Below are 22589 nucleotides of genomic sequence, written 5' to 3' on the forward strand. Positions count from 1 at the left end.
GGGGCACGAACCCGTGTCCCCTGCATCGGCAGGCGGACTCTCAACCACTGCGCCACCAGGGAAACCCAGCCCTGTCATTTTGAATGATAAGTATTTCGTCTATTTATTTTTGACATTTTAAAATAGTTCTTTTTTTTGCCATATTGAAATTTTAAATGTTTGTGTATTTAAAATTAGCAATCTTTTCTTTCTTACCAAGTTTTTCTAGCTTTTGTGTTCTACTTACAAAGATATTCATTGGGAATCTTTTAACATCACCCTCAAAGGTGAAGCTCTTTGATATTTGGGTTCCAGATACTGGTAACCCATTGGTGGAACTATCTGAGGTTAGTCGTCCTTCGAATGAGTCTATGGAGGTGATCATGTAGGTGGTTTGGGTGGAAAACTGGTTCTACGTGAGGGGGGTGTGGATAGTGTGGTGAGGGGTGATGTGAGTAAGGGTGATAATATGGTGTGGTCTGGTAGAAAGAGCTCAAATTGATGCCATTGTTCCTGAGATAAAAGGGTGGGGAAAATGCCAAGGAATCCAGTGCTGGAATCTGCTGGCATCCTGCAGCTTGAGCTTCCAGAGTGAATCATTTACATGGTTCTGGGCAAAGGAGTTTTGCTTTCTATTTCCTATGAATTGATAAAATGTGATTTTTAGCAAGCTATCTCTTGGCAACTTTGTTAGAATCCAAGACTATCAGCATACCTTGGAGCTTCTGTAATCCTTATAAAATGACAGACAAGGAAACTGAGGCCCAGAATGAAGGCCCTAATTATCACATCTGGAGCTGAGAACAGAACACAAATCCCCAGGCTCCTAATCTAGTGCTCTTCCCATTGTACCTTTTTTTTTTTTTTTTTTTTTTTTTGGTCGTACGCGGACCTCTCACTGTTGCGGCCTCTCCCGTTGCGGAGCACAGGCTCCGGACGCGCAGGCTCAGTGGCCATGGCTCACGGGCCCAGCTGCTCCGCGGCATGTGGGATCTTCCCGGACCGGGGCACGAACCCGTGTCCCCTGCATCGGCAGGCGGACTCTCAACCACTGCGCCACCAGGGAAGCCCCCCATTGTACCTTTTTAAGAGAGACACCGTAGAAATGCCGATAATATGATTCAGTGGCTTAAAAAAATGATTTTCAGTTTCCCAGCCTGATTCCACATTTAATATTATCATCGTTGCACATATATAGAAAAAAACCCAACTGGTCAGTGATTCATAATGACAGTAACTGACACAAACTCATCAATCAATAAATCAAGATAAGGTCATAAAGTGACAAGAATATCATGTACAATCTTAAGTATTATGGATTATTGTTATAAATAGCAGACCAAGAACTCAATGGAAACTTGATAATACACTATTTGAGGAGGGTGTGCAGAAACTTCTTTTATACATTGTTGCTGAAAGTATAAATTGAGACCACCTCTTTTTCAATATCTATCAAAATTTAAAGTGCACCTACCCTATGACTCAGCGTTTCTGCTTTGAGATGTTAACCTTAGAGAAATACATGCACATATGCATAAAGAGACATATACAAGGGTTTTTTTTGACTTTTCCTTTTAGATTTTATTTAAATATTTGCTGAACATCTGGTCACATTTTTCTCCTTGCTTTTGCTTTTAGTCTTTAGATTATAGCCACTACACAGGGTTCTGTCCTGAGCCCATTCTTTTTTTTACAAGGATGTTTATTGAAGCACTGTTTAGCATTTTAAAATGAAAATAACCTGATGCCCATCAAAATAAAATAATTAAAGGGTCAGATATTATACTATAGCACTCTGAAAGCAATGAGCTAGATTTCTGTGGTTCAACATGAATATATCTCAAAGCGTGCAACTGTTGAGAGAGTGAAGTCTTTTATGTAAACACTTCTCACCCTCCTAGAACAATACAGTATATTTCCTATGGGTATATCATATGTATTTTTAAAATACTATTTAAAAAAAAAAGATCTGCAAGTATTTACATCAAACTCATAGCACTGGGTGTCTCTGGGGAGTCAGGAAGTGACCAGGACGGAGTCAAGGAGGACCTTAACTTTATCTGAAATGTACTAATATTTTTAAAAGGGAATGCTCATGTAGAGCCGATATGCTTAAAAATTAATTTTAAATAGTTAAATAAAAAGGAACAACTATCTGAATACCATATAATATTCTTTTTGGACATGGATACAGAATTCAAACACATTCCAAAGAGCAATAAAATGTCATTCTTCTGAGAGAGCTATTAATAGCACAGCCTACTCAGGGTCTAATTATTCAGTGTGCAGATTATACAAGCTCCTTTTTTCCCTCCTTCTCTGTGTCTCTCTCTTTCCTACTGCCCACTTTTCATGCATTTTATTACTCTTCTGTACCTTGGCCAAAAGAATGCAAGGAGCATGGAGAAGAGGGGAGAGTCAGCTCAGCCATTTCTCCCCCTAGATGTTGGAAAGCCCTGGTGGTAGTAAGGGTTGGAATTATTTGGTGAAGATAAATGTGTTTGACAATCTATGGGTCTACAGATGTCCTTATCATGAAGGGAATAAGAAGCTGCTCACACAGAAGGTTGAGAGGGACTCAAGGTTATGCTCATCTTCCATGGATGCCAGAGTTGCCACGATTGGAGTGCCTTCTGATAGAAGGACATTATTTCTAGAAGATCGTTGAGGAAATGCAAATATGCATTGGTAAATCTCTGGCCAGGGCAAGTATGGTTATTGTCCCATGTGTTACAAATTGTCTACTTAATACAGATTCATTATTATATACATTTGTTTCATGGTTTGTCTTCCCCACCACATTAAAAGTGCTATTAAGTTTGAAAATGGGTGTATGTTATTTACCATTGTACCCCTGGTTCCTAGCCCAGTGCTTGCCATACAGTAGGTACTCAATAAATTTTTGTCAAATAAATGAATGTCTACATGAGATAGACTGAAGGGACATCTTGAACACTGGCAATAAACTACTGCTTATCTGCTAATTAAATGCTCGTGTCTTGCAGTTCCTCCTCTCTTAAGTGGAAACGACTTCCAAACAACTGAGGAAGGCAGTGATGTGAAGTTGGTTTGCAATGTGAAATCCAACCCCCAGGCTCAAATGATGTGGTACAAAAACAGTGGCTTCTTGAATTTAGAGAAAAACCATCACCAAATCCAACAGACAAGTGAGTATCTTCAACTGTCAATCATCAAAGTCAAGAAATCTGACAACGGAACCTACAGCTGTATTGCAAATTCACTTATGGAAACGAAGACCAAGGACTTTCACCTTATTGTCAAAGGTAACTCTCGTTTATTTACTAAAATATAGTTGATTTACCATATTATGTTAGTTTCAGGTGTACAGCATAGTGATTTAATATTTTTATAGATTATACTCCCTTTCACATTATTACAAAACAATGGCTATATTTCCCTGTGTTGTACAATATATCCTTGTTGCTTATACACAGAGTTTGTCTCATAATCCTATAGCCCTATCTTGCCCCTCCCTCCTTCCCTCTACTCACTGGTATCCACTAGTTTGTTTTCTATATCTGTGAGGCTGTTTCTGTTTTGTTTCATACATTCATTTATTTTTTTTCCACATATAAGTGATAACATACAGTATTTGTCTTTCTCTGTCACATCGAAAGAGAGCATATACTTTTGAGGTCCATCCACAAAGGTAACTCTCTTTTTAAGTAATATCTAGCATAGTACAAAACTCAGAGAGATGCTCAGTAAATATTTTTTGTGACAACAGATGATGATGACAATTATGATTAGCAGCTAGGATTTTCTTTGGAGAATTATCTCGATCCAAGGAATTCTAGTTGTTTCTTTTAGGGGAATTATTCCCATTCCATATAAGATACTGCTTTTTGAGCAAAGGTCCTTTTCTAGAATCAAGTAGTAGAAGACCGTTCTGGTTGGCTTTTATGGAGGAGTATTTCCATGAATTTTCCTGGGCAACAGGGTTTGTAGGAACTGGACTTTTTTTTTTTTTAATTTTTCTGCGTTGGGTCTTCATTGCTGCGCGCGAGCTTTCTCTAGTTGCGGCGAGCGGGGGCTACTCTTCGTTGCGGTGCGTGGGCTTCTCATTGCAGTGGCTTATCTCGTTGCGGAGCGTGGGCTTCTCATTGCAGTGGCTTCTCTTGTTGCGGAACACGGGCCCTAGGCGCGCAGGCTTCAGTAGTTGTGGCTTGCAGGCTCTAGAACACAGGCTTGGTAGTCGTGGCGCACGGGCTTAGTTGCTCCGCGGCATGTGGGATCTTCCCGGACTAGTTGCGGCGAGCGGGGGCTACTCTTCGTTGCGGTGCGTGGGCTTCTCATTGCAGTGGCTTCTCTTGTTGCGGAACACGGGCCCTAGGCGCGCAGGCTTCAGTAGTTGTGGCTTGCAGGCTCTAGAACACAGGCTTGGTAGTCGTGGCGCACGGGCTTAGTTGCTCCGCGGCATGTGGGATCTTCCCGGACTAGGGTTGGAACCCATGTTCCCTGCATGGGCAGGCGGATTCTTAACCACTGCGCCACCAGGGAAATCCGGAACTGGACTTTTGAGTTAACAGCTTAGTGACAAACGGAAGAGAAGTCATAAACACCTAGAGGAAAAATATACTGACTAGATAAGAAAATAGATCAATAAAATCACTCCTAACTCTGAAACTGTAACCTATAGGCTAATCAGAAAAGGGAGTGGGGGAGAATGGGGGAAACAGCTTCTTTCTCTTGGCTTCATGCTTCTTCTACCCAGGTTTATGATCTCTGCAATAACAAGGAGCAAAAGAAGCTCCAAGTTTCTTTCCCTCCTCTTATTTCTCACTCATATAGAAAGAGGAAGGCGAGATACCTGGAGTGGCAGATGCAGATAATGCTCACGCACACATTTCCTGGTCTGGGGCCAGGATGCTAGAAGCAGCCAAACAAGCTGAGGCTCCTATATCTTGTTAGGACATCATTCACTTTGTCATTTGCCTCTCTGTGCCACTCATTGCCTTTCTTGCCAGTCCTCAGGAAGCCAATTGAACCCCAGCCAGAAGCTTTGGACATGTGACCATAGGGCTTCTTATGACTGTACTGGTGGGTAGGAAGGGCTGCCAGTTGAACGCCCCTCACTGTGATTACTGGTGCGTTCAGTAATTTCTCCTGCAGAACAGTGACAGTATGCCCAGGGGCTACTTGCTTTAAAAACCAAACCCACAAACTCTTGGTTAAGAAGGAATCATAATTGCTCTATGTCACATTAAATATGTAGCTTGTGCGGCAAAAGCAGGATGCCGGCTTGGCAAATTAGCTTTCAGGTGGGCAGAATCCTGTTTTGGGTTGAGCTCTCCCAAACCAACTGGTTTTTCTTATTTCTTCCTGCGTTATTACTTGCCTGGCTATTGGCTGCCTTAGGAGCATAAGCACCCCGATGCTGGCGCTCAAGCTAAATGCTAGGTTTGCCATGAGCTCTCCCAGCTTGCTGGCGCTCAAGCTAAATGCTAGGTTTGCCATGAGCTCTCCCAGCTTGCTGGCGCTCAAGCTAAATGCTAGGTTTGCCATGAGCTCTCCCAGCTTCACGGCTCAGTGGGGTAGTTTCTAAATGAGGCCGTGCAAAGTGAGAAATGACATCACGGGATCTTTTCTTGAGCACAAGATTTTAGCTGTGTGTTGAGATTATTTTACCATAATGAATATGGGCTGGGCTGGGTTAGGGGGAAATACCAGATCTGGTTATAAATAAGAGAGTAAAGGGAAGAGATGCAGTTACACTTTCCAAACTCACTTTCAACAGAAACTTGGAATCCAAAGTGAGCCAGTGGGTCAGGCAGTTTATTTCAGTTTGTTTATGGAGTGAAAGCTGTCATGTGTGGCTTCATTTTATTCAGCTTGGTACACATATTCTGATCTATGACTGAGTTCTGATTTTTTCCCCCAACTGTACCACCTTTGCTTCTCCTTCATTTTGACATCTTTCCTTGGCACTGTAAGTTCATGGGGTCCCCGGTAATAGGCCCTTTGGTGTGTCCCAGGGCTGGCTATTACAGAGTCAGGGTTTACAAGAAGTCTCAGGGACTTCCCTGGTGGTCCAGTGGCTAAGACTCTGCGCTGCCAATGCAGGGGGCCCGAGTTCAATCCCTGGTCAGGGAACTAGATCCCGCATGCTGCAACTAAAGATCCCGCATGCCACAACTAAGACCCAGTGCAGCCAAATAAATAAATATTTAAAAAAAAAAAAAAAGAAATCCCATTGAGCAGAGCTTCCCCAGAGGGTTGGTGTCACCCACACCCTCATGAGAATAATTTTTAGCAACAGCCAAAAGAGAGCAAAAGTAAAGGATGCTTAATCTACTCCCTAAAATTATCCTGAGCCGGACACATAATGGAGAAGACAACAGTTAAAAGGTAAATAGTGTGACATACAATTATGGAGGGATAAACGCCATTTCATAATCTTGAGGCATGTAGGGCTTGGGCTTTGAAATTAGATTAATCAAAATTCTTCTCTTCCCCTTCTCTCTTCCTTTCACACTTCATATAGTATCTCATAACACTTTGTCCTTTACAATACTATCTCAATCTGCAGTAGTTTTTTTTTTTTTTTTTAATGTCAGTCTCTCCCACTAGAATATGAGCTCCTCAGAGACAGGAGCCTTCCATGCCTGTCCTATTTTTTCAGGGCTAAGAACAGCACCTAACACACAGTAGCCATTTAGCAAAAATCTATTGATTTCACTCACTCTACAAACTCAATTATACAATAAATAGCACACTCTTTATTTCCTATAAATTCCAAAAATTTTATCTTAGCCATGGTTGGAGCCCCTTTCCCTCCTAGGGTGGCATCAGAATCCAGGAGCTTAGACAGAGTCGTTTAAATACCTTTGCTGACCTTAGCACTCTTACTTTTGTAAGTTTCACCCCATATCAAATATATTAAAATGAAGTATTAAGTATGCTTTTTTGCTGTAAAAATTTGAAAGGGTATTTAAAACTTGCATACATTTTGAATTTTTCTATAAATAAGTTATTAATTTGGTTCTTAAGTTTTAAATATTATTATTATTATTTAACAGTTGGGTGATAGTTGACACAAGGTTACATTTTATAGGTGCTTAAACATTTATGAATTTTGATTAACTTTGCCACTTTATTTTCATATTTTGGAGCCAATACTTTTTTTTCCGGTCTCAAATATTTTCATAGGCTGTTGGAAAGCTTACAAGCACAGGGACTGCACCTGTAGTACAAAATGGCTCTGAGCTTACCTGGTGTTCACAGAACAAGGGAATGGGCTTTCACTTCTAGGTGGCTGGTGTCTTCCTAGCCCAAGTTGGAAGTGGACCCTGTTCTTCCATATCATTTAGAGAAAGATGAAAATCTTTGCCAAGATTGGGAAGGCTGATGCTTAGAGTTCTACTTTCCTAGGAGCGCTATGCAGCCACCCTGTATAATGTGTTGTCACCTACTTGGGACACTATCACAGCACAGCTACAAGGGTCCCACTGTTCCTTTCTCCTTAGTCCAGCAGCTTCCTCACCTTTTCTCTTCTTCCTCTTAAAACCTTCCTCCCTCTCTTTCTCCCTCAAGGATACCTCCCAACATCTTTCGGACTTTTCAAATGGCAGGAAAAAGCATTGATTTCAGCCTACTTCTGCTTTCTGCATGGCAAAAATTATGGAGCAAGCACAAAATGATCTGATTTGGGGAGTTATTCATATTACAATAAATTATCCTTCCAAAAAGGAATGGATTCAAAGCCTGTCTCTGCTAGTTACTAGTTCTGTGACTTTGGACAAGTAAACTCAAAGCCCCTGGTTCCTCGCCTATAAAAAAAAATGATAATAATATTCTTCGGGATTGTTTGGATAATTTAATTAAGAGGAAAAATGTTAAGTGCAAGGCACCGTGGCTGGGACATACTAGAAGTACATAAATTAGAAGCATATAAATGTTAACTTTCTCGTTTCCTGTGTTTGCACTTCCAACAGATAAAGCTTCATCTGTACCAATAGAACCCATTATTGCTGCCTGTATTGTGGTCTTTCTGACCTTGTTATTTGGACTGATTGCCAGAAGAAAAAGAATAATGAAGGTATCTAAGTATTCTAGGTTAAAAAGTCATCTAAATAAAGGCAGAGAACTGGCTAAATAAGTGACTATAGAATTAGGAACCGTACTTGAACAATCTGGTCTCTCTACCATGAGATCTAAAATGGAAGTTGCTCAAGGGAATAAAAATTGTACATCTATTATGAGTACAGCTTTACGAAGAATAGAGTAGAACAGTAGAAGTGCATATGGACAAGACCTGAATGAAAATAGCTGTGGTGTTAGAAGTAGGTGCTGATTTTTCTTCCTTTTAAATTTCTCTTTATTGTTGCTATGGTTCCTTTGGTACAATAAATAAATAAATAAATATAGAGGCACATCTGCTCTGGATTCAGAGATCTGTGTGAAAAAGATGGCACTTACTGCTCACCTCTTGAGTACAGCCACATGCCCTGGCTGTGGTGGGCTGGAGTTTGAATTGTTGAATGGTTAACCTTGTTGGTTAGCATGATGCAGAGGACCTGCATGCATAGGTTAATGCTATGCATTTGACTCCACCAGTTAATCCAGTGCTAAAGGCAGGCAAATGTGGCAGAAAGCCTCTAAGGAAAGGCCAGTGTGGAATTACATTTCCTTAGGTTAAATAAAAATGATTAATGTGGTCAAAGAAATAAGACCTCGACCAGTGCAGAGGTGGCTGTATTCCCAGCCACCTCTGTATTGGTATGTATTTTTCTACATAGACGATTAACAGACATTTGGGTTTCCTGTCCCTTGAGCCACCTTGATGCATTCAAAATGTTTATTCATGGGCCTTAGCAAAACAGGCAAGTTCATTGCCCTTGTCATGTTTGCTTTTAGCTCTGCATAAAGGATAAAGATCTTCAAAGCAGAACAGCTCTGTAAGTACTCTGCGCTGGGGTCAACGATTTTCCATAAGCAGATGGGTAGCAGTCAGTGGTGTGCATCATAAAGCCCATCCTGGTCAAACTCCTCCTGAGATGGAAGGTGCTAGAAGGTGAAGTGGTTCAGTGGAGAATGGAGGGTGGAGGAGAGTCTGCCTCCACTTTAGAGGAAGACAGGTGAGGCTAGGTTGGAAGGTTGCTTAGAACTGACAACACCTTTGGTCTTGAGCCTACTCTTTCTTTAAGCAATTTCAGGCTAATTCTTGCGCAACTGCCTTTTATTGCCACACAATGTAAATGTCTGAGAGAGCTTTCCCTGGGGGAAGCCACTGCTGCATTCTCCTTCACAGCCAGGTCAGAAGCCACATTCCTCATCCTAAATACCGCCTTCTCTTTGGAGCTTCCTTTAGACTGTTGGCTCCAGCATACCTGAAGTGGGCAGTGGCTAAAAAGAACGGAGGCATTCTTTCCAAGAGTATGAATTTTGTTTTGATTTTTTTTCTTAGTGTTATGATCACCATTATAATTAATTTCTTGATTCATTTCAGATGAAAAAGCCAAGATGACATCTAATACAGCAAGAGTTTTGCATCAGGACCTCCTTGATTTATGTAGTCCTGTCTGTATTTATTGCTATTATTAAGTTCATTCCTGTCAAATTGTCAGAGGTTATGAAGAAGTGTTTCATTAAGCACTTAGCAGTAGTTGTTATGACTAATTTAATATACTTGCAAGAACACTTTCAGGAAGAAAGCTGTAAAGATTGAAAGATAAGATTTTCAAAGTCTTCTCCTTGAAGGATATGTTAATTAATTGAAATTTGTCCTGAAAAGATTGGTAACCATTTACATTTAGAGTGTATTCTTCTAGGTAGGAGATTAACAGACATTTGGGTTTCACAAATCAGTACACTACCAAAAAAAACTGGGGGATGGGGGCAACATAGAGGGATCAATTTCTAAAGTTGCCAAGGAAACACATAAGTAATATCAATTATATCCACCTTCACTGTCATTTCAAAAAAGAAATGTTCTAGGACTAAAAAAAGAAGGATATAATCTCAGAATATAAGGTATTCCTTTAAATGGAAAAAATTCAGTATTATAAAAAACAACATATGTCCTTATTTTTCTCATCTTATCGTGGTTGACAGTCACAAACTTTGTGAGTTTTGTGTGGTGATGAAGATGAAAACGGCAGGGGACAGGGGATAGCATGTTTGTTTCCTAGTATCCTTTGTTCTTTTTGCATAGCTGTTTGCATAGATCCAGCGATATTATGAATCAGCCTGTACTCTTCTCATATACCTTAATTTAAAATTGCAGCTCTCTTATTATTTATTGCTGACTTTCCCCACTTCCATTCTTTCTTCATTTTTTTTCCCTGTAAGAGTCTCTGCTTCAGTTTCCCACACACCTGGGGCGGGTTATAGGGAGAGGCAGCCTTGGCCAGAAGCACCCTTGATTGTCTCTGCTGTGCTCTCACTCTTAGAAAAAAAATTTTTTGTCTAATGTTGCAGGAGCTAAATGTGCCACAGTGAAAGAGAAAGAGAGAGAGCTGCTGTCAGACAGGTGGTTAAAATCCCTTTATTGCCTTAGAAGCAAAGAGAAGAAATGAGCAGAATGTATTAAATCTTAACAGTCTTTTGTTTCTAAGAAGAACAGACACATCCTCCTGTTAGGCTCCCTTTTGCTTCCTTGGAAACATCAGCATGAAATGGAGAGACAGACCATTAAAAACTGTGGTTCACAGATTTCTCTGTCTTCTTGGAGGCCCTAGTAGGTTTTGTGGAGAAGCCTTCAGATCATGTCCCTCATTCAGGATTTCTCAAATTAGAATTTGGAAGCCCTGTGAAAATGCTGTAAGGGTAAGGTAGGAGGATTGTGAAAATCTGAAAGGTTAGACAATTAAGTAGAACCCTGGAAACGAGAAATTAAAAAACGGTGGGTTGGGATAGTTTAAAGTGGAAGAGGAAACAGAAAAACTTAACATATTTAATTGGACTTGGAATCAGGAGATCTGAGTTCCAGTCTTGGCTGTGTTACCTTGGGCAAGCGCTTTTCCCTCTCTTGGGCCTTTGGAAAATAAGGAGTTTGGATTAAGAGGAGGATTAAGATTCATTTTCATTTTAGCTTGAAAATTCTGCGATCCTAAAAAGATTCCCACATAGTTTAGTTAAATGTCTAAAGGAGTTGGCAAGAAAGACTGAAAATGTAATACCTTTGCCCTGCCTAGCAGAGTTATGAATCAGCTTTGTTCTAGGATATATAAATATCCTTGAGAATTACAGGTCATCAGGAAAGAGTTTCTTCACCCTTGTTAAATACAATGACCTTGTACATTAGCACAGAGAAGGAACCTTAACTAGTTTTAACAGAGCACAGCAATATTATAAAGTCATTGTCTCTCATTTTGCCTTACAGTTTTGAAACAGAGTCTGTACTAAAACTATGTCTATTATTTAAAATTAGAAGTTAGCCTAGAGCCTGTCTTAGAAAGATGTGAAATTCCAGGACTCAAAAGAAACCCCATGTAAATCAACTATACTTCAATTAAAAAATAATAAAATTTAAAAAATTAAGAAACCCCATAACCTTTCCCCAATGTTTTCTCTACCTACTGTGAGGTACGTGGAATTCCAACATTCCCTCATCTGGTTTTTTTTGTTTTTTTTTTTAACATCTTTATTGGAATATAACTGTTTTACAATGGTGTGTTAGTTTCTGCTTTACAACAAAGTGAATCAGTTATACATATACATATGTTCCCATATCTCTTCCCTCTTGCGTCTCCCTCCCTCCCACCCCCCCTATCGTCACAGCTTACCCTTCCCCCTCCCCATGTCCTCAAGTCCATGCTCTAGTAGGTCTGTGTTTTATTCCTGTCCTACCACTAATCTCTTCATGACATTTTTTTTTCTTAGATTCCATATATATGTGTTAGCATACGGTATTTGTTTTTCTCCTTCTGACTTACTTCACTCTGTATGACAGACTCCAGGTCTATCCACCTCATTACAAATAACTCAGTTTCATTTCTTTTTATGGCTGAGTAATATTCCATTGTATATATGTGCCACATCTTCTTTATCCATTCATCTGTTGATGGACACTTAGGTTGCTTCCATGTCCTGGCTATTGTAAATAGAGCTGCAATGAACATTTTGGTACATGACTCTTTTTGAATTATGGTTTTCTCAGTGTATATTTTTTTGACCCTTTGGACTACAAATACCAGTGGAGAAGTGACAGAAAAATCCAGTTGCTCCCTTCTCTACCTTTTTATCAATAAGGACAACTTTCATAATTATTATTTTTCTCCTTCTTGGGCCCCATATTTTGAAAGAACTGGTCTATCAAACAAATTTTATTTATTAAATAAGAGTCATCTGTTTTCCCAATTTAAAAAACATTTATCGATGATACCTACTTGTCAGTTTAAGCTTCTTTTATGACAATACAATTACCCACTTGATGTAATTCCATTTAAAAGAAAATAAATCTCGTAAAATAAATCTCGTTAACCTGTGCAGTTTTTTAGAGGTTAACAATATAATCATTGCAATCAGGCTTTTTGAATAATTGAAAATAGCTTACAACTATTACCAAATAGTTCACCAACTTTACGCCTGTCATCACCATGATCGTGACTACTTTCCTGAACTTATTAGCCAGGGGTCATAAAGTCAAATTCTTACAGGGGTCAAGCAGATAATGAGTGAAGCAGGCTAGATGTACAGCAATACGGAGTGGTGGGGACTGTGGCAAATAGCACATCTATGTCTAAAAGGGGGCTAATAGTTACCACTGGGGACAGATCTTCTGATTCTGTAAGAGAAGTCAGAAATCTGGATTTTTATGTGTAGTTCTCCTAATTTAAAAAAACTTAAAAAAATCTTGTATATCTAGGAGTGGTAGAATCTTCTCACCCCATTATGTGTCATTCTCTGTTAGGTAAGTTACAACCTCATGTTGACTTGGGCTTTCATTGTTTCATGGAGATTTTTGTGAAACAGCTCTTGTAATTTTCACTCATAGCCTACTATTCCCCAAAGCTCAAGCATGATCATGATGAACCAAATCAGAGGACAGTTAATTCTGCAGGAATACCTCAGAGATATTGCGGATACATTGCAATAAAGCAAACATCTCAAAAAAGCGGGTATCAAATTTTTTTGGTTTTCCGGTGCATGTAAAAGTTAGGTTTACACGTCACTGTAGTCTATTAAATGTGCAATAGCATTATGTCTAAAAACGATGTACATACCTTAATTTAAATATACTTTACTGCCGGGACTTCCCTGGCAGTCCAGCGGTTACGACTCCGGGCTGCCAATGCAGGGGGTGCGCGTTCGATCCCTGGTCGGGGGAAATAAGATTCCCACGTGCTGCGGGGTGCAGCAGAGAAAAAAAAAAAAAAACTTTATTGCTGAAAAATGCTAACCATCATCTGAGGCGTCAGTGAGTTGTATGTAATCTTTTTGCTGGTGAAGTGTCCTGCCTCAATGTTCTTGGCTGCTGACTGATCAGGATGCTTGCTGCTGAAAGGTTGGGGGTGGCTGTAGCCATTTCTTAAAATAAGGCAGTAACGAACAATGAAGTGTGCCACATCAATTGATTCTTTCTGTCACGAATGACTTCTCTGTGGCAGGCAATGCTGTTTGATAGCATTTTACCTGCAGTAGAACTTCTTTCAAAATTGTAGTCAATCCTCTCAAACTCTGCCACTGCTTTATCAACTAAGTTTATGTAATGTTCTAAATCCTTTCTTGTCATTTCAACCATCTTCACAGCATCTTCACCAGGAGTACATTCCATCTCAAGAAACCACTTTTCTTCGCTCATCCATAAGAAGCAACTCCTCACCCATGAAAGTTTTATCATGAGATTGCAGCAATTCATCACATCTTCAGGCTCCACCTCTAATTCTAGTTCTCTTGCTATTTCCACCACATCTGCAGTTACTTTGTCCACTGAAGTCTTGATCCCCTCAGTCATCCATGAGGGTTGGAATCAACTTCTTCCAAATTCCCGTTAATGTTGATATTTTGACCTCTTCCCATGGATCATGAATGTTCTTAGTGGCATCTAGAATGGTGACTACTTTCCAGAAGGTTTTCAATTGACTTTGCCCAGATCCATCAGAGGAATTACTATCGATGGCAGCTATAGCCTTATGAAATGTATTCCTTAAATAATAAGATTTGAAAGTTGAAATTACTCCTTGATCCATGGGCTGCAGAGTGGATGTTGTGTTAGCAGGCATGAAAATGACATTAATCTCATTGTATATCTCCATTACAGCTCTTGGTGACCAGGTGCATTGTCAATGAGCATTGTCAATATTTTGAAAGGAATCTTTTTTTCTGAGCCATAGATCTCAACAGTGGGCTTTGAATATTCAGGAAACTATGTTGTAAACAGATGTGCTGTCATCCAGGCTTTGTTGTTCCATTTATAGAGCACACGTTTTCAACAGGTACCAAAAAACTGGAAAGCATTTCAGATAAGATGTTAAAGGTGCAAAGATAGATACTTGTCTCAGTGAGACAGATTGACCCTTATACTAGCTAAATAATGAGAGCAATACTCTGTAGGACTGTGATTTTTCTGAAGTAAAGTTTATCTGTTTCTCAATTTTATGTGTATAGTACTCTCCTCGTGCTGGCTTTGACAGGCAAATTTTGAAATGTTGGCCCCAGTAATGATTCATAATCTAGTTCATAATCTTTATTAGATTATGAGTATAATCCCCAAAAGTGTTAGAAATATTTCCAAGCAGTTTCTGATTTTTATTCTGTATTTCTGGGCACTTGTAATATGGTATTCTACTGATGTTTATATATATATATATTTTTTAAACTAAAGTTTGTGTTTAGATTATGATTTAGCATAATTCTTAAGGGGCCTAGGATTTTTGGAATGGTAAGAGAGTATATGGCTTCAGCTTAAAGTCATCGGCTGCATTGGCCCCTAACAAGAGAGTCAGCCTGTCCTTTGAAGCTTTGAAGCCAGGCATTGACTTCTGTTCTCTGGCTATGGCATCTCCTTCCAATATAAGACTGTTTTGTCTACATTGAAAATCTATTGTTTAGTGTAGCCACCTTCATTAATTATCTTAGCTGGATCTCCTGGATAACTTGCTGCAACTTCCATATCGACACTTGCTGCTTCCCCTTTCACTTTGATGTCATGGAGACGGCTTCTTTCCTTAAACCTCATGAACCAACCTTGGCTAGCTTCAAACTTTTCTTCTGCAGCTTCCTCACCTCTCTCAGTCTTCATAGAATTGAAGAGAGTTAGGGCCTTGCTCTGGATTAGGCTTTGGCTTAAGGGAATGTCGTGGCTGGTTTGATCTTATATCCAGACCACTCAAACTTTCTCCATATCAGTAATAAGGCTGTTTTGCTTTCTTATCATATGTGTGTTCACTGGAGTAGCACTTTTCACTTCCTTCAAGAACTTTTCCTTTGCACTCAACAGCTTGGTTGTTTGGCACAAGAGGGTTAGCTTCCAGCCTATCTTGGCTTTTGACATGCCTTCCTCGTTAAGCTTAAAGTAAGAGACACGCGCCTCTCCCTTCATTCGAATACTTCGAGGGCACTGTAGGGTTATTAATTGGCCTAATTTCAATACTGTTGTGTCTCGGGGAATAGGGAGTCCTGAGGAGAGCGAGAAACAGGGGAACAGCTGGTCGATGGAACAGTCAGAACACACTCAACACTTATCGATTGTTTGCTGTCTCATATGGGCACAGTTTGTGGCACCCCAAAACAATTACAAAAGTAACATCAAAGGTCACTGATAACAGGTCACCATAACAAATATAATAATAATGAAAAAGTTTGAAATATTGTGAGAATTACCAAAATGTGACACAGAGACACAAAGTGTGCAAATGCTGTTGGAAAATGGCACCAATAGACTTGCTCGATGCAGGGTTGCCACAAACCTTCAATTTGTAAAAATCGCAATATCTGCAATGCTCAATAAAACGAAGGGCAATAAAACACAGTATGCCTGCGCTGTGCTGAGGACTTCACCTGCATTACTTGATCCTGTGAACAGCCCTATAAAGTAGTCATGATTGTCCCAACTTTGATGATGAGGACACTTGGGCTCAGAATGCTTAACTAAGTTATGGAGAGTGACTAAGTTGGAATTCATACCAAGCTGATCCAAAGCCTGGGACCTGGAGTAGGAGAGAAGCTGTCACAGAAGGGGCAAAAGCTGAACGATAAAGACAAACCACCTCTCTCATAATTTCCTGTTGTTGCAACAACCCTAACAGGTAGGTGTTGGAATCCCCATTTTACAGGTGAGGAAGCTGAGGATTAGAGAAACAAAACAACATGCTCAAACTCACACAACTAGCAGGAGGTGTAGTTGGGATTTGAACCCAAGGCAGTTTGACCCCACAGTCCATGCTCCTTCCTCTACATTGCACTATCTTGGAGACTAAGGATTAGGATAAAGCTACCAGACAGCGATTGAGAACATCTTACTTCTTTAGGAGTTTGGGGGTTGTAGCAGAGATATTCATCATTCGCCGAATATCCTTGTGCTCTTCACATTTCCCTGCTCGCTTGCCATTAACTATCCCATGTGACTAGTTCTAGTCAAGGGGCTATGGATAGCATTAACAGTGTCACTTTCAGACAAGGCAAAGCAGAATGGATGCATATTCTTTCACTTCTTTCTTCCTCTGACATGGCAACTGGGGAGAACATCTGTTAGTCTGGGATTCTGAATAATGATGTGGAACAGAGCTACCTGCTCACATGTAAGTGAGAACTAGATCCTTGTGTTAAACCACTATTCTTTAGGGTTAATTTGTTACTGCAGCATAACTTAGCCTATCCTGACTAACACAGGTATTTTCATTGGCGTAATTCAAATACTCACAAAACTTTCATTATAATAAGAATTCAGGGGAAAGTTTAATCTAGTTTAATGAAATAATGCTTAATTTCAAGGGCAAGTTCATAATAATCCCCATCCCTCCCACCAGGGACCCTGAGTCCTATAAAATGCTGAATAACCTGCAGTAAAATCATAATTTTCCCTTTGAGTAGACTTACATCTATTGACAACACATCTTTAAGGAAATAGGGCAGCAGTAGTGCAGCTAGAAAAAAATTAATTTATTTGTTTCATTTTATTAAAAAAGACAAATTATACTTAATCTCATGCCAGCAACTATAGAAAATAAAATCGATAAGTTAATGACAAATTCCTTAACACTCATATAATCATTTTTCAAGAGTCTATCTCTGCAACATCAAGGTTGTTGTATAGCAAACATCATGGGTAGTTTTTGTGTATGTAATACTGGAAAACATGAAGGACACTACAGTGAATTCCCAAAAACCTGCGCTGTCAGAGGATTGTGTGCATACTAAGAAAAAGTTGGAGATCTGGTGTTCCTGCCAACAGATTCCTAAAGTGTTGCTGTGGAAACTCATGAATTATTTGTCTTTATTTCTTTGGGCAATCTTGGTAGTAACAATAGTATCAGCCTCTGTTTAAATTATAGGTATTAACAGCAATCTCTTACATTTTTATGTTACCGTATAGTTTATAAAACATTTTACACATGTCTTGTTTGATCCTCACAGCCACTCTGTGAGACAGGTAGTGATGTCATTATTTATGATGTACAACTGGAGATACCAAAGTTCAGAAAGGTTAAGTGATCTGTCCAAGGTCACACAGCTTGTATGAAGAGTCACTCCTCCCATCACCCTGACTTTTGGCTCTAGGTGAGTACTACAATTGCTCTCAGTTTTGTACAGGACAATCATTCAGCCCTTTTGTCTTATGGGTAATCACCGTATGCCAGTAAGAATTGAGATAGGAGATGAGAAATTAAACTAACACACATAATTTTTAGAACTTCTCAAAATTGAGTTATCTGAGTTACCTGAAGTATAGTGACATCACATAGCAATAGTTATACTCCTATAAGCACTTACCTTATATTGTGCTATGCTGAGCACCTTATATAGAACTTACTTGGTCTTTACAACAATCACATAAGAAGGGTCCTATTTTTATCACACCCATTTTACAGGGGAGGAAAACAGAGGCACAGAGAATTTAAGTCACATGTCCTGGGTCACACAGCTTGTTAGTGGCTGAATAAGAATTTAGACCAAGGTTGTATGGCTCCTGGGTCTTTAATCATCAGACAAAATTGCCTCTTACATTAATAACTAACTTATATAGTACTTCCTACATGGCAGGAACAGACATATATAAACTCATTTAATCCCTATAAGCGATACATTTAACATTTGAATCCAAATCGAAATTAGATTTAGGAGATAGGGAGGAAAAAGAGGATGGGTAGAAAAGGAGGGGTGCGGAGAGAGAGACAGACAGACACAGGAAGAACAACTTAAAAGTGCCTGCAATGAAACCTGCCATTCAACTGAAAGAACATGTGCCCTGAAGTGAGCATGAGATGAGGAGGAGAATCAGCTCCCTGGGCCAGTCCCAGTTAGTTCCCTCATGGCTCTCAAAGTGTGAGCATCTCATGTGCTGAGGATGAATCTAGTGCTCACAGATTTGCCAACTACTTCATTTGGTTCTCAACTGAAGAAACAGCAATCTCTTCCCATACTGGAATAGAAACCTGCCCTGCAGTGCTTATTAAGAGGAGGGGTTTGGGTCTCTGAAGCGAAACTTTCCCAAAGAATTTCCAAGGATAGTGTTGACTATAGTCTATTTTTGCCTGACTTTGGAACTTTATCTCCGAGTAAGCTGCAACCCACTTGTATCACTGAACATGACCCGGGTCAAAAGGAGTAGCTGGATTCCTATAGCTGTAACGCAACTCTGCTGCATATATTCAACATTGCTCATGGAAAAGTTTCACCTACCAGATGTACATGAAGCTACCACATGTACAAACAGAAAAAGAGGCCTCTCCTCCTGGCTCAGCCACTAATGAGCTGCTCAGCTCAAGGGTGTCACATAATCTTTCAGAGACTCTGAACTAAGGGACTATACCAAAAGACAATCTCTAAAATCCTGCGAGCCCTCATATTATATGACTGACGTTTAAAAAAAAATTTAATGGTAACAAAACTTAGGAAGTCTTACTACCTCCTTGTGTGTCATTCTGCAAACTGTATGTTCCTCTTGCAACAGATTCTCATCCCAAAACAGGTCATTTTTCACTCCAGCTCTCATTGTAGGCAGTTTATAGGCAGCTCAAGGGCATCATTTAAAACATTGCACTAAAGAGGATATAGACTTTGCTGTCGATAAAGAATCATAGCCTTGAATTCCTGAATTTTATAGTTATGGTACTCATAAAAGTGTTTAATAACAAACTTGGCTCACTTGGAAGTCACCAGTCTAAAGGACTTTGCCCCAATTTGACATGTGGATCATATTTGTTTTTAAGAAAATATTTAACGATTTATTAACAATTTCATATTTCTGCTTAAGATTTCTGCACAACCTTTTTCAATCACTCTAAATGTAGGCATAATGTGTTTTATGATTCCACAATGCTATTAAGTTAAGCATCTAGGGGCTTCCCTGGTGGCACAGTGGTTGAGAATCCACCTGCCAGTTCAGGGAACGCAGGTTCGATCCCTGGTCCAGGAAGATCCCACATGCTGCAGAGCAACTAAGCCCGTGCGCCACAACTACTGAGCCTGTGCTCTAGAGCCCGAGAGCCACAATTACTGAGCCCACATGCTGCAACTACTGAAGCCCACACGCCTAGAGCCCGTGCTCTACAGCAAGAGAAGCCACTGCAATGAGAAGCCCGCGCACTGCAATGAAGAGTAGCCCCCGCTTGCCGCAATTAGAGAAAGCCCGCGCGCAGCAACGAAGACCCAACACAGCCAAAATAAATTAATAAAATAAATTAATAAATTAAAAAAAAAGTTAAGCATCTATTAGGCTATTAAGGCTTCTATCATTGATCTTTGTTTGTCATGATGAGTGGTCGTCATGATTTTCTACCTATATTAGACCAATTAAAATGGGCCAATGTGAAAACTTAACAGCTGCATATGTACGGGCCCAAGAAAAACTTCCTGATTATGTTCCATTTGTCAAAGCCTAGAGTAAAAGCACCCATAAAACTAAACCATCCACAAATGGAATATCCACAATGGTTACTTCATTGCAAGTTGAAAAACGACACACAACGCTCAGCAATTTATAAATCTGCAAGTTTATTATTTAAACTGACATGTCTCAAGTACTTGTTTCAAAATTCTTTCACTTACATTATATCTTTTGATCCTTAGGCTTAGAGAGCCTGAACTCTTAGTCTCTGGAATCAGACTACCTAGGCATATATCCAAATTCTACCACTTTACTAGCTGTGTGGTGATAGGCAAGTTACCTAACTTCTCTGTTCCTGCATTCCCTCATCTATAAAATGGGGATAGAAATAGAATCTACCTCCTGACTTATGGTTACTATGAGGATTAAATGAGCTGAGACGTGTACACTGTAAGACACACTAAGCACTCACTGAATTTTAGCTATTATAGCTACTATCCCACTTTTCAGAAGAAGAAACTGAGCCTCAGAGTAAATGATTTTTTACACCTATAAACAGGAGTTGGGACTTAAAAACAAGGTGTAATGAACTTCAAACCTTGGCCTCTTAACTCCACATTGCTTTTCTTATTTAACAGAAGAAACCAGGCTTTCTAACAGAGAGCTTTTAAGGAACATATTCTTTTCTTTTTTTAGTCTTAAAAAGAGAGGACAAGTTTTTCATCTACTTTCAGGGTGAGATGCATATTACCTTTTTTTTGTTCTTTATTTGCCCTGTGAATGTGCTCAGTTTTACTTTTATCTGATGAATTATTCTTGGAACAAGGAAGAAAGAAAATTAAATGAAAGAAAAATAAAATGAGATGCACAAATGGGAATCTGATGAGAAAATATTATAAAGAATGTGCATTAGAAATGGTGGATTTGAGTCACCACCTCCTTCGTGTTAACTTTATTTCTCAGATTTTTATACTTTGTCTCAAGAAACACCTCTGAAAAGAGTACAAGAATGTCATAATTATTACACTTAAATATTTGCTTAAGATAGCAAAGAATGTAGTTCATGAACAAAAGAAGAAATAGAGAAAGCTCTGGTTTTGTTCATTGCACCATTAAGGAAAACCAGTCTAACAGCATTCCTACAAGGAAACCGGGATCTATGGTCTCCAATGATGTTTATTATTTTCTCTCAAGTCCAATTTCTCCTTTTTCATCGCTATCATCTTCTCTTCCATGTGCCTTTCTTTTCCTTTCATACTCATCTCAATCTTTCTGTGATTCTACAATTTAGGTTTTGGTGATCACGGGTGATCATTTTCTAAAAACGATTAGTTCAAAGAGAAGCATTTTCAGAGTAGCCCAGCTAGGGCCTCCTTGTGGCTAGATCTTCACAGCGTTATATCGGTTCCTTATTTTGTTGTTGTTCACAAGGATCTGGCAAAAGGAAAGAAAAACAAGGGCAATTTCCCTGCATCTTCCGGAATAAGGTCTTAACCCCCAATGGACACAATTGGCTCTCCGCGTTTGGCCCCTGCCTCCTCGCTCTTTGGTTCCAACTATGCTCATGTCTTCAGTTCCCAGACAGAGACTTGCTGCCTTAAATTCTTCTTCAAAGCCATTACTTCCGAGTAGAATGCCTTTCCTCAATCATTATCATTTAACAAATCCCTAATTGTTCCAAATTCAAATCATTTCTCCTCTCTTCCAAGGAGCTCTCCCTAAAGCTCCTGGTCTGACTTACATATTCCTCTTTCATGCTCCACATTACACCATGCAAACGTCTACCAGAGCATAATGGTTAGGGTTAGGATTGGGGTTAGGGTGATTCACCGCCAAAACATATCCCATTTTCATCCACTTCCTTTCATCTCCACTGCTGCCCTCTTGATCAAGGTCACCAGTCACCTTTTGCCTGGACAATTATAGTCTCCTTACAGGTCTCTGGCTTACATTCCCATCTCCCTTCAGTCTCTCATTTACACTGCAGCTAGAGTGAGCTTTTTAAGAAGAAATATTTCATATATACAAAAATATAGATAATGTATGAAATCAGGTGTAACAAATAAGATGAAAACCCGTGTACCCCCCACCAGTTTAAGAAACACAATATTGCCAATACCTTTGAAGCTGGCTGTGTCTCTTTCCCAAAGGCAAACACTACCCTAAATTTGATGTTTAATATTCCCTTGTTTTCTTTTTTTAACATCTTCATTGTATTATAATTGCTTTACATTGTTGTGTTAGTTGCTGCTGTATAACAAAGTGAATCAGCTATACATATACATATATCCCCATAACTCCTCCCTCTTGCATCTCCCTTCCACCCTCCCTATCCCACCCCTCTAGGTGGTCACAAAGCTCCGAGCTGATCTCCCTGTGCTATGCAGCTGCTTCCCACTAGCTATCTATTTTACATTTGGTAGTGTGTATATGTCCATGCCACTCTCTCACTTCGTCACAGCTTACCTTCCCCCCTCCTCGTGTCCTCAAGTCTATTCTCTACATCTGCATCTTTATTCCTGTCCTGACCTTAGGTTCTTCAGAACCTTTTTTTTTTTTTTAGATTCCATACATATGTGTTAGCATACGGTATTTGTTTTTCTCTTTCTGACTTATTTCACTCTGTATGACAGACTCTAGGTCCATCCACCTCACTACA

At 39.6% G+C, this 22589-nt stretch overlaps 1 protein-coding gene across 2 annotated transcripts in view; it reads left to right on the plus strand.

The window, feature by feature from the left end:
- The window catches only part of TMIGD1 (transmembrane and immunoglobulin domain containing 1), a 12295-nt gene extending 2730 nt beyond the window's left edge, over nucleotides 1–9565 (plus strand). The window contains exons 3-6 of one of the 2 annotated variants that reach the window (XM_007123567.1): nucleotides 2985–3263; nucleotides 7935–8038; nucleotides 8857–8897; nucleotides 9449–9565. In XM_007123567.1, coding sequence (XP_007123629.1) covers nucleotides 2985–3263; nucleotides 7935–8038; nucleotides 8857–8897; nucleotides 9449–9452 — 428 coding nt within the window. In that variant the 3' untranslated portion in view covers nucleotides 9453–9565. Of the gene's footprint in view, nucleotides 1–2984; nucleotides 3264–7934; nucleotides 8039–8856; nucleotides 8902–9448 lie in introns of those variants that run through there. The other variant, XM_055090705.1, reaches the window with a different exon arrangement.
- Nucleotides 9566–22589: the final 13024 nt, after the last annotated feature.

The sequence above is a fragment of the Physeter macrocephalus genome, chromosome 14 (assembly GCF_002837175.3).
Source record: "Physeter macrocephalus isolate SW-GA chromosome 14, ASM283717v5, whole genome shotgun sequence".
Lineage (NCBI taxonomy): Eukaryota > Metazoa > Chordata > Mammalia > Artiodactyla > Physeteridae > Physeter > Physeter macrocephalus.